The sequence below is a fragment of the Aureobasidium melanogenum genome (genome assembly GCF_000721775.1).
Source record: "Aureobasidium melanogenum CBS 110374 unplaced genomic scaffold scaffold_25, whole genome shotgun sequence".
Classification (NCBI taxonomy): Eukaryota; Fungi; Ascomycota; class Dothideomycetes; order Dothideales; family Saccotheciaceae; genus Aureobasidium; species Aureobasidium melanogenum.
The window spans coordinates 179,906-192,022 of NW_024470077.1; the positions used below are offsets into that span (position 1 = coordinate 179,906).

Consider the following 12,117-nt stretch of genomic DNA (forward strand, 5'->3'; position numbering starts at 1 on the left):
AGTGTTTCAAAACCCCCCCCCCCCCCCCCCCTCGATATCATGTGGGAGTGCAATAATGCAAGATGCGCTGGCAGTGCTGGCACCAATGTTCTGGAAATGCGGGTGGCTGAATTGACACATACTGCGCCACGTTGATGGCTGTGGCTGAGGCAAGCCTATCGCCTTGCCGCCTTATCGTGCATACTCCACGAGACCAAACAAGACAAATAGTTGCATTGTTTGAAGGAACGGAGAACAAAAGAAGTGAGATAGTACTGAGTTAGGGTCATGACAATTGATTTGAAGATCGGCCCAAGCCGTTTCCAGACTCCAAGATCTGAGACGGAAAAGCATGCCGGTCACTGCCTCGTTCGTGGCAGTGGTTACCATTTAAGCGCTTGGCCACCAAGAGTCTGTCGTCACCGTTCCCATTCCAAGCCACAAAGGTCTCACAACCACGTCGTACTTAAACACTCTCGTAATCCCTCATCTCCGCCATCTTCTGGTACGCGTGAACACACCAGCAGCTCGACATGTATACCAACGCGCATCTCAAACCTCGCCAGTACTATGGCTACTACGAGTAAGTCCGTTCCTGATGCCCGACGGGTGTTCGAAGATCTGCACATGCGTTCGTCACTATGTATCCGTCCGAACCTCAGGCTGACATGATCCTCTATAGCTGCTACGGAAACAACTGCGACAGCGCCTGGAACCGCTGGGGTCGCTGGGTGCTTCTCGCATGCATAATCGTCGCCTTCTTCATACTCTTCTTCCTCTTCTCGTAAGTGTCGCGTCCACAGGTACTCTCGGAACTTGCGCTGACCATTCGTTCAGATGCCTTTCTGCAAGAAGACGTCGTAAGCACGGCTACAACCCCTACTTCGGCACTGGTTGGACTGTTCGCCACGGCACTCCTACCTACAACCAGAACGTCCAGCCCCAGTATGAGACAACCTCGACTCCTTATTATAACAACTCAAACAACCCTCCTCCAGGTACGACATAATCTGACTCTTGTGCCACCCTTTCACAAATACTGACCTGCAACCACAGCCTACAGCCCTGCCCCAAACACTACCAACTACGGCAACAACATTGAGCTGCAGCAGCCTCAAGCGGCATACACTGGCAACTACGCTCCTCCCAAGGACCCTCCCCCGGGAAGATATTAAAGAAGCACCGTCATCTGATGGGCCACAAAACAACCTTCAGCACAATTGAGACGGCATAATGAGCACTGAGATAGGATGGGCATGGAATTCATGGCGTTATGATGGGCGTGGCTTTGATACCCCGAAAGAGCTACGACTACGGTTATGAGGACACAAATGGGCTTTTTCTTTTCGACTTCAAGTACGATGGTTGTACTATAATAATTATCGAAACCGTTTTCATGCTTCTCGCTTCTTTCTACTGTTTTTGAACCTCGGCCGAGTCTCTGATTTTCAAAGCTTTGATGACGTACCATGTTTCGTCTCCCGTTTTGCTTATCCCCGTCGATGGTCAAATGGCAATTGGATATGGGATTATTAAGCAGGTGACGATGTGCTTCGAGAACTTTTGGAAGATCTTGCCCCTCATTTTAATTTAATGTCTGCCCAGCTTATATAAGGTGCTTCTGTAGATTCCTCAATTGACTTTTTCCCACATTCCTAATCCAATCACACACACAATAATCACAATGGCACCCTCACAAATGAAGGCTATCAAGGTCGTCGAGGCCAAGAAGGCAGAGATCCAGGACGTCCCTGTGCCCAAGATCCGTGACGACTATGTCTTGGTCAAGGTCGAGGCCGTTGCTTTGAACCCCACCGACTGGAAGCACGTTGACTACCTCGCCAACCCTGGAGCTACTGTTGGCTGTGATTACGCTGGTGTTGTCGAGGAGGTCGGCTCAGCAGTTCAGAAGAAGTTCTCCAAGGGAGACCGTATTGCTGGTTTCTCCCATGGTGTCAACTCTGCCAACAAGGAGGACGGCTGCTTTGCCCAGTATGCCCTCGCCAAGGGTGATGTCCAGATGAAGGTTCCTGACTCTTTGTCAACCGAGGATGCTGCCACTCTCGGTGTTGGTGTCACTACTGTTGGACAGGGTAAGCAGTGTAGCACAATTCTGCAAGAAATTCGAGCTAACCTTTCAATACAGGTCTCTACCAGAGCTTGAAACTTCCCCTCCCCACTGAGCCTGCTAAGCAGTCCTTCCCCGTCCTCATCTATGGTGCTTCGACCGCCACTGGTACTCTCGCCGTCCAGTACGCCAAGCTGTCTGGTCTTGAGGTCATTGCCATCTGCTCTCCTCACAACTACGACCTGGTCAAGTCTCTGGGTGCCGATGCTACCTTCGACTACAAGGACCCCGAGTGCTCGGCCAAGATCCGTGAGCACACCAAGGACAACCTTAAGCACGTTTTCGACTGCATTTCCGAAGGCAGCTCTCCCGACATCTGCGCCAACGCCATCTCAAGCAAGGGCGGTGTCATCTCTTACCTTCTCCCTGCCAAGTCCTCCCGCGAGGACGTTGTTGACCAGAGCACTCTCGGATACACCGTTGTTGGCGAGGCTTTCACTTTCGCCGGCCACCCAATTCCTGCTAAGCCCGAGGACTTTGAGTTCGGCAAGATGTGGTGGGAGCTGGCTGAGAAGCTGTTCGCCGAGGGCAAGGTCAAGGCTCACCCTAAGGATGTCCGCAGCGGCGGCCTCGAGGGTGTCTTTGGCGGTATGGATGAGATGAGATCTGGCAAGGTCTCAGGTAAGAAGCTTGTCTACAAGATCTAAAAGCACAAGTCTTGAAAACACGCCTTAACGACATGAAGTAAAAAGATAGAACACAACATACGATTAATCTTCTTTGACATACGAACTTAAACATCAAACTCCTTGAAACCCCTGGTATACCCGTGAAACAAAGAAACAGTTCATGATCCAAGCCATGCTAACATGTGCGTGTCGCTTCCTCCCTTTCGTATGAATGACTTTGATATGCAGAGCGTGTCGTTATATGTTTCATGTCATCATGTCGTTTCCATTGGTCATGGCTCGCCAGGTCCGCTGACCTTGATATGAGGCATAGGCGCTGGCGGGCTGCCATTCGAGTTATCCATGACCCTTCGCCATTTCAAAACCGGGATTCTCTGCTCGCCCTGAAGCATGAAGTTAGTATGCGCATGCGCACATAAGAACCCAGTTGTTTGGGGCATGACGACAAAAAGAAAAGAACTCACTCTAATCTCTGTAGGCTCCTCGCTTCCGAGCACCAACACATTATCATCTTCCTCGAACTTCCAAGTCCTGACTTGGATATCGCCTAGCCACCCCGGCAAGTTGCAAACCTGGAACGTGTGTCTCAAAATCTCTTTTCTGCCCATACCCTCGTCGGTAATGTAGTAAGGGCCTGCATACGAAAAAGATCGCTTGCCTGCCTCTGCCCATTGCGGTTCTTCACCTTCTCCGCGCTTGAAGGACATTTGACCGGGAATCAGCATGTGCGCGCTCATGTAGCCGTCGGGTGTGTACATGATCAGGCCTGTGACGTTTTTGGTCATTGGGAAGGTTGGGCGTTGGAAGCGGCATGTGGGCGTTGGGTAGGCGACGTAGGCTTCAAGGCGCCAGGTGCCGACTAGTCTCTGCCGCAGCGGTCGCTGTGGTGGAGGAGAAGGTGTTTTGGAGAGGGTGTAGTAGTCGCCGTTCAGGTCATCTATGTTAGAGATATTGATGCTTGGGGACTTGACATCGAGGTCGTATGTCGTGTTTCCATTCGTCCTGGGAGTGCTCGAGCCATTTATCGTCGTTGTCTTGAAGCTGTAGGTCAGGCTTTCGTTTTGTGGCGATTGTGTCCGAGGTTCAGACATCTTCGGTGTGAACGGTGGTGGTGATGGGGGCGTGACTGGTCGTAGCAATGGGCGGGTCTTCATCGGTTGAGGTGACACGGGTTCCGGGGATTTGGGTCGCGAGGACGATCTTGACCGTGACCTTGATCTGTTCTTGCGATACGGGACCACTTTGGGCACTTGGAGGTAAGTTGTGCTGGTCAGGGTGATCACCTGGCTAGGCATGACGATATGACAAGAAGAACAGGTGGGTTGAAGTGATGATAGTAATCAACAGACAAAGAGTCCGTCATCGAAAGCGACCAAAGAGGCAGAAAGAGAAGGAAGACTTGAAAGAGAAGAAAAGATCGTACAAACCAATAGCGCTCGGTAGTTTGGAATGTCCTATTTCATTCCATCGACGGCAGCATGTCACGGCAGGGCTTATTAAAGTCATGATGTTTCTACCTCACCCGTGAATCATCAGCTGCTGATCAAGCCAACCGACCAGCCATTACCAAACCCGAATGCTCACACTCGTGTAGGGTGTGTGTGTGCGAGGGTAGGTTAGAAAGCAACAAGGTGGGGCACCGGACAGAGAGGAGTAGTCCGAAGTGCAAGTAGAACTTGGCGGGGACTGCCTGCCTGCCTCCTCTCACCACTACTCTGGTGATTCTTGATCAAGAGAGACCGAAACTCTTGTCTCTAGCCCACAGATACAGCTTACCAGATTACAATATTGCTTTCTAGCCGTCAGCAATGATATCGACGTGCAGATGGATTCTGCAGAGGTCGCATGGGAGAGCATCATCCCGCGCCGAATGTGGTAAACAACAGGGACTACTGAACTGTTCCGCATTCGCTGACACACACGAAAATGCGGCTGAATGCATGCTTGCGTCTTGGACCTCCTCTTTTTGCAGCTTTCACATGGCTGAGACTGAGAGACAGAGCTACATACCTCCTCAGCACAGACGTCCCGTCTAGCAAAAGGAGCGAAGCCGGAGAATTGGACTGCTTGTCTTGTCATGGTTTGCTTGGCTTCGAGGGCTGGTCTTGTGGCAGTCGTTCCTTCGCTCCAGCGAGGGGTTCGTTTGACTCCGCTCGAGCCGAAGCCTATTTCCACATTGCGACATCGCAACTTTCAGGCCTCGACAGTCACAGCAGAAGTCGCTCACTCATCTTGGAGCAAGAAGGCTGGCAAGAAGTCTCGCAGTCAAGTAACAAGGCAGATGAGCAATGAACAATGGATTTCTCAGCATAGTGGGACAATGATGTGATGATGAGGGAGCTTATCCTTCCGTCCTGTAATCACTCGAGCTCATCCTGTGCCGTTCTTTGCGGATGAAGAAGCGTGTATCAAGCGTGGGGTCTCTTATCGACCGCAAGCCAAGCTAGCCCTGAGCCCTGTTGATATTCTACAGACAGGCCATGACTAGACAAGCTATTTTGATTGTTGTCACTTCGAGTTGACTTAGTTTAAAAACCACTTTTGTTCCGCCGCTTCATTGCTAGTGAACATGAATACTGCACGTTTCTACGACTGCACTCTAGAACAGCTGGGTTGCTGGACCAAGGCCCAAACGTGGTCGTGAGGTGCCCTCCAGGTGGCATGTTCGGTCCATTCGGCCCGCTGCTCGACTCGCACGGCATAACAGTTTATCCATACAGAGCTGCTATTTGCCAATTGACCCCAGTGACATACGAGAGAGCTGTTGTTGGGACCAACGATCGTACCGTGCGGGAGAGGGGTCGTAAGAGCATATTTTGAGCCCCGCAATCGCATGTGCTACTGCAACAGATAGCTCGGTATATAAGAGCCACCTTTCTCGAGCTACTCGATTCTCTTTCTTCTCTTCCTTTCCTCCAAACACAACTTTGAGAAAAAATTGCTTGTATCGTAGCCCCTTGTGGCCATGTTACTCAGTGCTGACTCTCGAGCAGGTCCAACCGCTCGACGGTACGCTCATCCATCATGGATCGATGCGTGATTTTCTTTTCGAATGGTATTCTCTGATCAGAGATGATCAAGGGTCAAGGTAACTTACAACAACGGGTTATACCTGATGCATGAGCGGGTGTTCGATAGCGAGCTTCTGTCTGCCAACCCATTGATCTTTGATCATGGACATTGGTGTCAGAACTGTATCGCCTCGCTATCGTTCTGAGATTAGACCGCCTGAACTTGATTTCTGGATAATACCAGCGAAAGGATCATGCATACCGAACCACCCCTTCTTGTGCCTCTGTGGCATGTTCTAACCTGCAACAGATTAACCAAATTTTGACCCAATCATACCACAATGTCTCCCCCAGCCATGCTCTTCCAGGAACCTATTTCCCCTACCGTTCCTTCCAAGAAGTTGAACCTTCCTCACAGCTCTGCTGTCCCTGTTGGAGGACAGACCAAGGGCGAGACCATCGATGCCATGGCTGGTGAATGGGAATCCTTCACCTTCCGTCCCATCCGTGAGTCGCAGGTCAGCAGAGCCATGACCCGCCGCTACTTTGCCGACATGGACAAGTACGCCGAGTCTGACGTCGTCATCATTGGCGCTGGCTCTTGCGGTCTCTCTTCCGCATACTGCTTGGCCAAGGCTCGTCCTGACCTCAAGATTGCCATCATCGAGGCCAGTGTCAGCCCTGGTGGTGGTGCTTGGCTCGGTGGCCAGCTCTTCTCTGCTATGGTCATGCGCAAGCCTGCTGACGCCTTCCTCCGCGAGATCGGTGTCGACTACGAGGAGGACGGTGATGACAGCAACTATGTTGTCGTCAAGCACGCTGCTCTCTTCACCAGCACTCTGCTCAGCAAGGTCTTGCAGTTCCCCAACGTCAAGCTCTTCAATGCCACTGCCGTTGAGGATCTCATTACCCGCCCCCGTGAGGATGGAACTATCCAGATTGCCGGTGTTGTCACCAACTGGACTTTGGTAAGTTGAAGTGACTACACATACTCTTGAAGCTTCGATGCTGACTCCATTTCTATAGGTCAGCATGCACCACGACGACCAGTCCTGCATGGACCCCAACACCATCAACGCCCCCGTCATCATCTCCACCACCGGCCACGACGGCCCCTTCGGTGCCTTCTCCGTCAAGCGCCTCGTCAGCATGCAAGCCATCAAGTGCCTCGGCGGCATGCGCGGCCTCGACATGAACACCGCCGAAGACGCCATCGTCAAGGGCACCCGCGAGATCGTCCCCGGCCTCATCGTCGGCGGCATGGAGCTCTCTGAAGTCGACGGTGCCAACCGTATGGGACCTACCTTCGGTGCCATGGCCCTCAGTGGTGTCAAGGCTGCTGAGGAGGTTGTTAGAGTCTTTGAGCAGCGTCAGAAGGAGTGTGCTGCTTCTTACTAAGAAGTGTCACTTTACGATATGATGCTAGCTGATGCTACAGTCGCTACCAGTGTTTGCGAGAATGAAATGACAAAGATTTATTGATGCCATTCTATATACCTTGTTCCTTGCGTTTGTTCACCTCTGCTATATGCATCGTGATCTCTGTTCATCTCTGCTTTGTAAATCATCCAGACCTAAGACAGCGAAAGCTTTTTGACTTAACGCAGGTTTCAGCAGGGAAGGTGCGCTTGGATGCCTATAGGAAGGCGCGGTCCTTGGCGAGGTGATTCATACCATTCACCAAAGCTTATAACGCTGTGGAAGCAAGGCGAAGTACCAGGAAATAGTTCGTGAATACATCCTAGTCATACATTACACACTTGGCCACAAGCTACATGTGAAATCCTTGATCAATCTTCATTATGCTAGTCCCGATTGACAACACGCAAACTGCGCCTTGGTGCCAGAACAGTACCCCAGAACGATGGCGTGTTACCAGCAAGTAGATCCTCGGGCGCACCGCTATCATCACTACTCCTCCTCAACAAGAATCCGTCTACGCTGCCTTGGCCGGCAGTGTCTGTCCTATAAGCTTCAGTATATCCCCAGTCATTGTTACGGTTCGAGCTTCCTTTGCCGCTGGCGTTTTCGCTAGAAGTCCATTGACGACGATCGCCTGAGCCACCACCACTTGAGGAGCCTGCTCCTGTGGGCACGAGACCTGGAATGTTTGGGTGGTTCTTCTCGTTGAGTGCCTGTCGCTGTGCCATTTCAACATGACGTTTGTATAGTTGAAGACGTTTACGATACAGCCAAGCGCAGAATGCAAGGTAACAGACAACGACGAAAAGGATGCCTGCGATCACGCCAGCAACGATAGCTCCGACGTTGGGACCGCTGCTGCCTTTGTTTCCCGATCCCGAGGTAGAATCGCCACCAGAGTTACCTGTAGCTGTTGCGGTTGAACTAGAGGTTACAGTGCTGTAGATGATTGGACTGCCAGTCTTCAATGGCCCGTCACTCGCTGTTTGAGCTGGCGCAGTGACAGTCGCACCTCCTTGTGCGTTACCACCAATAACCGAGATAACGACACCAGGAACTTGATATCCGTAAGAGCCTTCGAGGCCACCTGGACTGCTGCCATTGGCTAGTTGGGCTGGTTGTTGGTTGAACGGATTCGTACGAGCATTTGAGACCCAGTTTCCAGACGCTGACCCAGTAGGGGATGTTGTATCTCCAGCTGCAGACACGCCGGACGCTGATGCTACAGCTGTGTTGGAAGAACTGCCAGAGCTGCCAGAGCTGCCAGAAGATGCTGAAGAGTCCGATCCAGAGCCTCCACTCAGTGCAGTGAATCCAGTCGACCATTCCAAACTGCTTGCGTTGAGCACGTAGATGCCAGGACTGTCGCAGCTGATTTGGTCGCCGACGTAGCCACCAACCACGACCATTTGCCCATCCCACATCTGACATGAGTGACCTGCTCTGCCGGGTGGTACTGATTGTGAGCTCTGATCAACTTGGATCCAGGTGAAGGAAGGAACGGTCAGAATCCAGAGGTCATCATACTGAGTCTGGTTGCCAGCAGGAATGAGATTCTGTCCACCGAACATGTGTACTTGGTAAGAGCTACCATCCGGGGCAGCTGCTACTGCAGCACACGGGTTGACGCGAATCTTTGGTGTGGGCCCGCTTGTTGCTTGTTTATACCAAGTCGAGGTAGCAATATCGTACACATCGATCACGTTCATTTGTGTCTAGGACTGTCAGCTCAGTCTTCTGTGGTGCGAGCGTGTGTGTCTAGATTGCCAACACGAACGCCCTGAGCAGAATGTGTATAGACTTACGAAAGTGTCCTCTGTTCCTCCAGCTAGACCGAGGAGGATGCCTTGGTCACCGAATCCAGGTATGTATACAAGCAGTCCGTCTGCGCGCTCCGGAAATCCTGCACTGTCTTGAGCACCTCCATCTGTGACATTGCGCCATGCACCATCGCTGCCTGCAGCTTGGTTGTTCGATAGGGAGGATACTTGATTGTTTTGATATCCAGGGAAGGTGAATTCGATCAAGGACTTGATGTAAATTCGTGCGACTTGATTCGACCATCCTTCGGTCGTGTGGGTATCTTCATGTCCGCCGAAGTAAAAACCACGCCCTAATCCTGGAACTGAGGCGCCGGCGCCTTCAGCAACACGCTGTACTGCTTGGCCGCTAGACTGAGCATTGTCGCCGGATGAAGTTGTTGGATTCTGATGTTGAATCCACTGAGAGGATATGGCGCTGTATTCCCAAAGCGAGAATGCGGTCGGTGGATCGACAGGGCTGTCTGAAAACTCTCCACCATAAAGATATACGGACTCGTGGGAGTTCCACAAGAAGCCGTTCGACACGTTCGGGGGACCAGATGGTTGTGGCAAGCCCGTCAAGGAGGGGCTAGAGATCTGCCAACTATTGGCGAGATCCATTGATAGAAAGTCATTATCTGGAGGATATGTTTAGCGACCTTCCACAAGAAATCTCAAGAGGCAGTCGTACTCCACTTGTTTTGTGTCTGTCCAGGCTCGATGGTTGCTTGTCCACCGTAGATATAAAGTGTTCCGTTGATCACAGCAGATTGGTGTGACCATCGCGTACATACATCGGTTGGACTGTCTGCTCGAGTTTCAAGAACCATTTTCCTTTCAACAGGGACAGCTCGGCTATCGACACCTATGCTAGGCTTGGCATTACTCTCAGTCGGTACCGGATGTTGTATGAAAGGCAGAGTTGCTGCGACAATGAGGGCGACTGCGCCTAGTTTGAAAAGGTATCGATTGTTTGATCTTTTTGTGGTATCCCTCGTCGATGGCTGTGGGTTTCCATCTCTTTCTTTTGATCCGACATTGGCGGCATGAGCGTCGGGATGCACGTCCATGATTGGTAGATAGCCAGTTCAATTGAATAGTATCGTCAGTCGTTTGGTTGGGAGTTGAAAGCGCTGCGCTGACAAGACTGGTTACAGTCTGTCGAGTTGAAAGTTCAGGTCATGCAGATTGGAAGCACAAGATCGCAAGTCAAGGAGGATGTTGAATCTTTACGAGTAATAACAACGCATCGAATGCTGAAAGTCACACGTCACAGACGCCATTGATATGCCGCTATAAGGTACAAAGCAATATGAGCCAGATATAAGGCATAGGGTTGGATTCGCATGCATGACTGCCGAGGCGGAAAATAGATTAACACGTCGGCACTGTGACGTGAACGTATCAAAGAGAGCTAGAGGCTGTAGAAAATAGGAGGTGCAGTGATACGGAATGCCTCTTTGGCAGGCAGGTGTAGTGTAAGATGTCGTCACAGAACAAGTTTTAGGAGGTGGAGGGCGGGTGTCGAGGCTTCGCACGGCCAATCGCTTGATGATCAGCTGGAGTCGTTGCCCAATGCAGACAGGATTGAGGACACCGACTCTATGAGGCGGAGTACAAGGATCATGTCTTGCTCGCTTGCACGAATGCAACTCCTCTGTGTTTCTCATTGGAAAATGTTTAGCAAGCGCTTTGCTGGCACTTGATTGGCGGTCGAACAGCTCTTCGCTGCTCGAGGAATTTCTGTTGTATTCCAAATCCAAGGACGCTCTGCATCCTCACACACACCAACTTCGATCATGTCAATTTCGAATGCTCGAGTTATCTGACAAAGACTGGGGGCTCTGTTTCAGCCGCCCTAGTCCATGTAACTGCATTTCGACCTAAGATTGGCCTCGAGCAACGAAGACATGCGATGTAACTTCGCTCCTTCCTAACAACCAGACGCCTAACAACAGAGTGGAGTGCGGAACTCGTCTCGAGGTTCAACAAAGGAGAGTGTTTCCTGAACAAATGCTGAGTCCAGATGACCATGGAGGTCAATGGTAGACGGCCATGTTCTCGCAGATCTGGCGACTTGCCGGCGGCAAGATCACAGAATCGATGACCAGCATCAAATCTACTTCTTTGGCACGGTGGCTTGTCCTGGCCTGTCAAGGATTAATACGTCTATAGCGCGGATTTGCTGGCACGACATGGCCGTTTCAGGAGTCGCTCTGTGCAGACAGGCTTGGAGATGGTAACTCGAGAGGAACAACCTCGAGAGGAGCAACAGGCTGTTGACGAGCATCAGCAATACTCTTTGCCGATTCTCTAGTCACAGCGCCAATGGCACCACCAGGGTGATTCTTTTTGAAGGTCTTGCCCTTGTTCTCGTGCAGCTGATCAGCGACAGTGAGTGCAAGCATGTCGCCAATGGCAATCTGCACGGTTGTGGATGTTGTTGGCGCCGATACACCAAAAGAAACCTCTTCCAGCTCGAATAAAGGTGCTGGAAGTAATATACCATTCTCATGCTCTTTCAGGAGGGGACATTCGGATGCCTTCGATTGCGAGGTCAAGGCGACGATCTGGAGTTGGCGAGGTAGGTGAGGAAGAAGGTTGAGCAGTTCGGGAGTTTTGCCGCTGTACGAGATGAAGAACAATACGTCGTGCTGCACAGTCTTGTCAATTTCGTGAGTGCAGTGTGTCGATGTGATCAACATACCTCGCGGATATCACCAAGGTCACCATGTGCGGCCTCGGCAGCGTGCATGAAGCTGGCAGCGATGCTCAGACTCTTCAGCGTCGCGACAGTCTTTCTGCCAACGAGGCCACTCTTGCCCACTCCGCAAACAATGATCTTTCCTCCGGCAGCTTGTGATTTGGTGATGCATTCGACTGCGCCAAGCAGTCCCTCTCTGGCGTTAGGATCTGTCTGGTACAATCTGGTAACATGTGATAGGGCGGTAGCTTCGATTGAGAGGACCCGAGTAGCGCGGTCAAGGATCGATGTCGACTCTGGGTCGTGGATGGTGGATGGAGGGGTCACCATCGTACGCTGGCGTTTGCATGGTCTGGGAGACTCTGAGGAATGCATGTTGTCGTTGCGAGTGGCAGAAGCGTCCAAGATATGTGTGGTAGAGATGCTGGGCAAACAAGGCGGT

The 12,117-nt window shown here is 51.5% G+C and overlaps 6 protein-coding genes across 6 annotated transcripts; 3 read left to right on the forward strand and 3 right to left on the reverse strand.

Annotated features, from left to right (window-relative positions):
* Positions 1-680: 680 nt before the first annotated feature.
* Positions 681-1,148, forward strand: M437DRAFT_14872 (uncharacterized protein; the record flags this gene model as incomplete). The annotated part of the gene is made up of 3 exons (XM_041018784.1): positions 681-763; positions 817-977; positions 1,036-1,148. Coding segments are annotated over 3 exons (357 nt in total), but the record flags the coding sequence as incomplete, so codon positions are not given.
* A 515-nt stretch (positions 1,149-1,663) lies between these two features.
* M437DRAFT_69080 (GroES-like protein) lies at positions 1,664-2,754 on the forward strand (the record flags this gene model as incomplete). The annotated part of the gene is made up of 2 exons (XM_041025215.1): positions 1,664-2,072; positions 2,126-2,754. The coding sequence occupies 2 exons, from the start codon at positions 1,664-1,666 to the stop codon at positions 2,752-2,754; spliced, it is 1,038 nt and encodes a 345-aa protein (XP_040876417.1).
* Positions 2,755-3,008: 254 nt separating this feature from the next.
* Positions 3,009-3,611, reverse strand: M437DRAFT_11263 (uncharacterized protein; the record flags this gene model as incomplete). Its single annotated transcript, XM_041018603.1, has 2 exons — positions 3,009-3,119; positions 3,201-3,611. Coding segments are annotated over 2 exons (522 nt in total), but the record flags the coding sequence as incomplete, so codon positions are not given.
* Positions 3,612-6,088: 2,477 nt separating this feature from the next.
* On the forward strand, positions 6,089-7,145 carry M437DRAFT_57002 (Thi4-domain-containing protein; the record flags this gene model as incomplete). Its single annotated transcript, XM_041023145.1, has 2 exons — positions 6,089-6,715; positions 6,774-7,145. The coding sequence occupies 2 exons, from the start codon at positions 6,089-6,091 to the stop codon at positions 7,143-7,145; spliced, it is 999 nt and encodes a 332-aa protein (XP_040876419.1).
* A 407-nt stretch (positions 7,146-7,552) lies between these two features.
* M437DRAFT_56865 (kelch repeat protein) lies at positions 7,553-9,801 on the reverse strand (the record flags this gene model as incomplete). The annotated part of the gene is made up of 4 exons (XM_041023123.1): positions 7,553-8,283; positions 8,470-8,884; positions 8,975-9,609; positions 9,663-9,801. 4 exons carry the CDS (start codon positions 9,799-9,801, stop codon positions 7,553-7,555), a joined length of 1,920 nt encoding a protein of 639 aa, XP_040876420.1.
* Positions 9,802-11,175: 1,374 nt separating this feature from the next.
* On the reverse strand, positions 11,176-12,005 carry M437DRAFT_56938 (sugar isomerase; the record flags this gene model as incomplete). The annotated part of the gene is made up of 2 exons (XM_041023130.1): positions 11,176-11,625; positions 11,679-12,005. 2 exons carry the CDS (start codon positions 12,003-12,005, stop codon positions 11,176-11,178), a joined length of 777 nt encoding a protein of 258 aa, XP_040876421.1.
* Between the last annotated feature and the right edge of the window lie 112 nt (positions 12,006-12,117).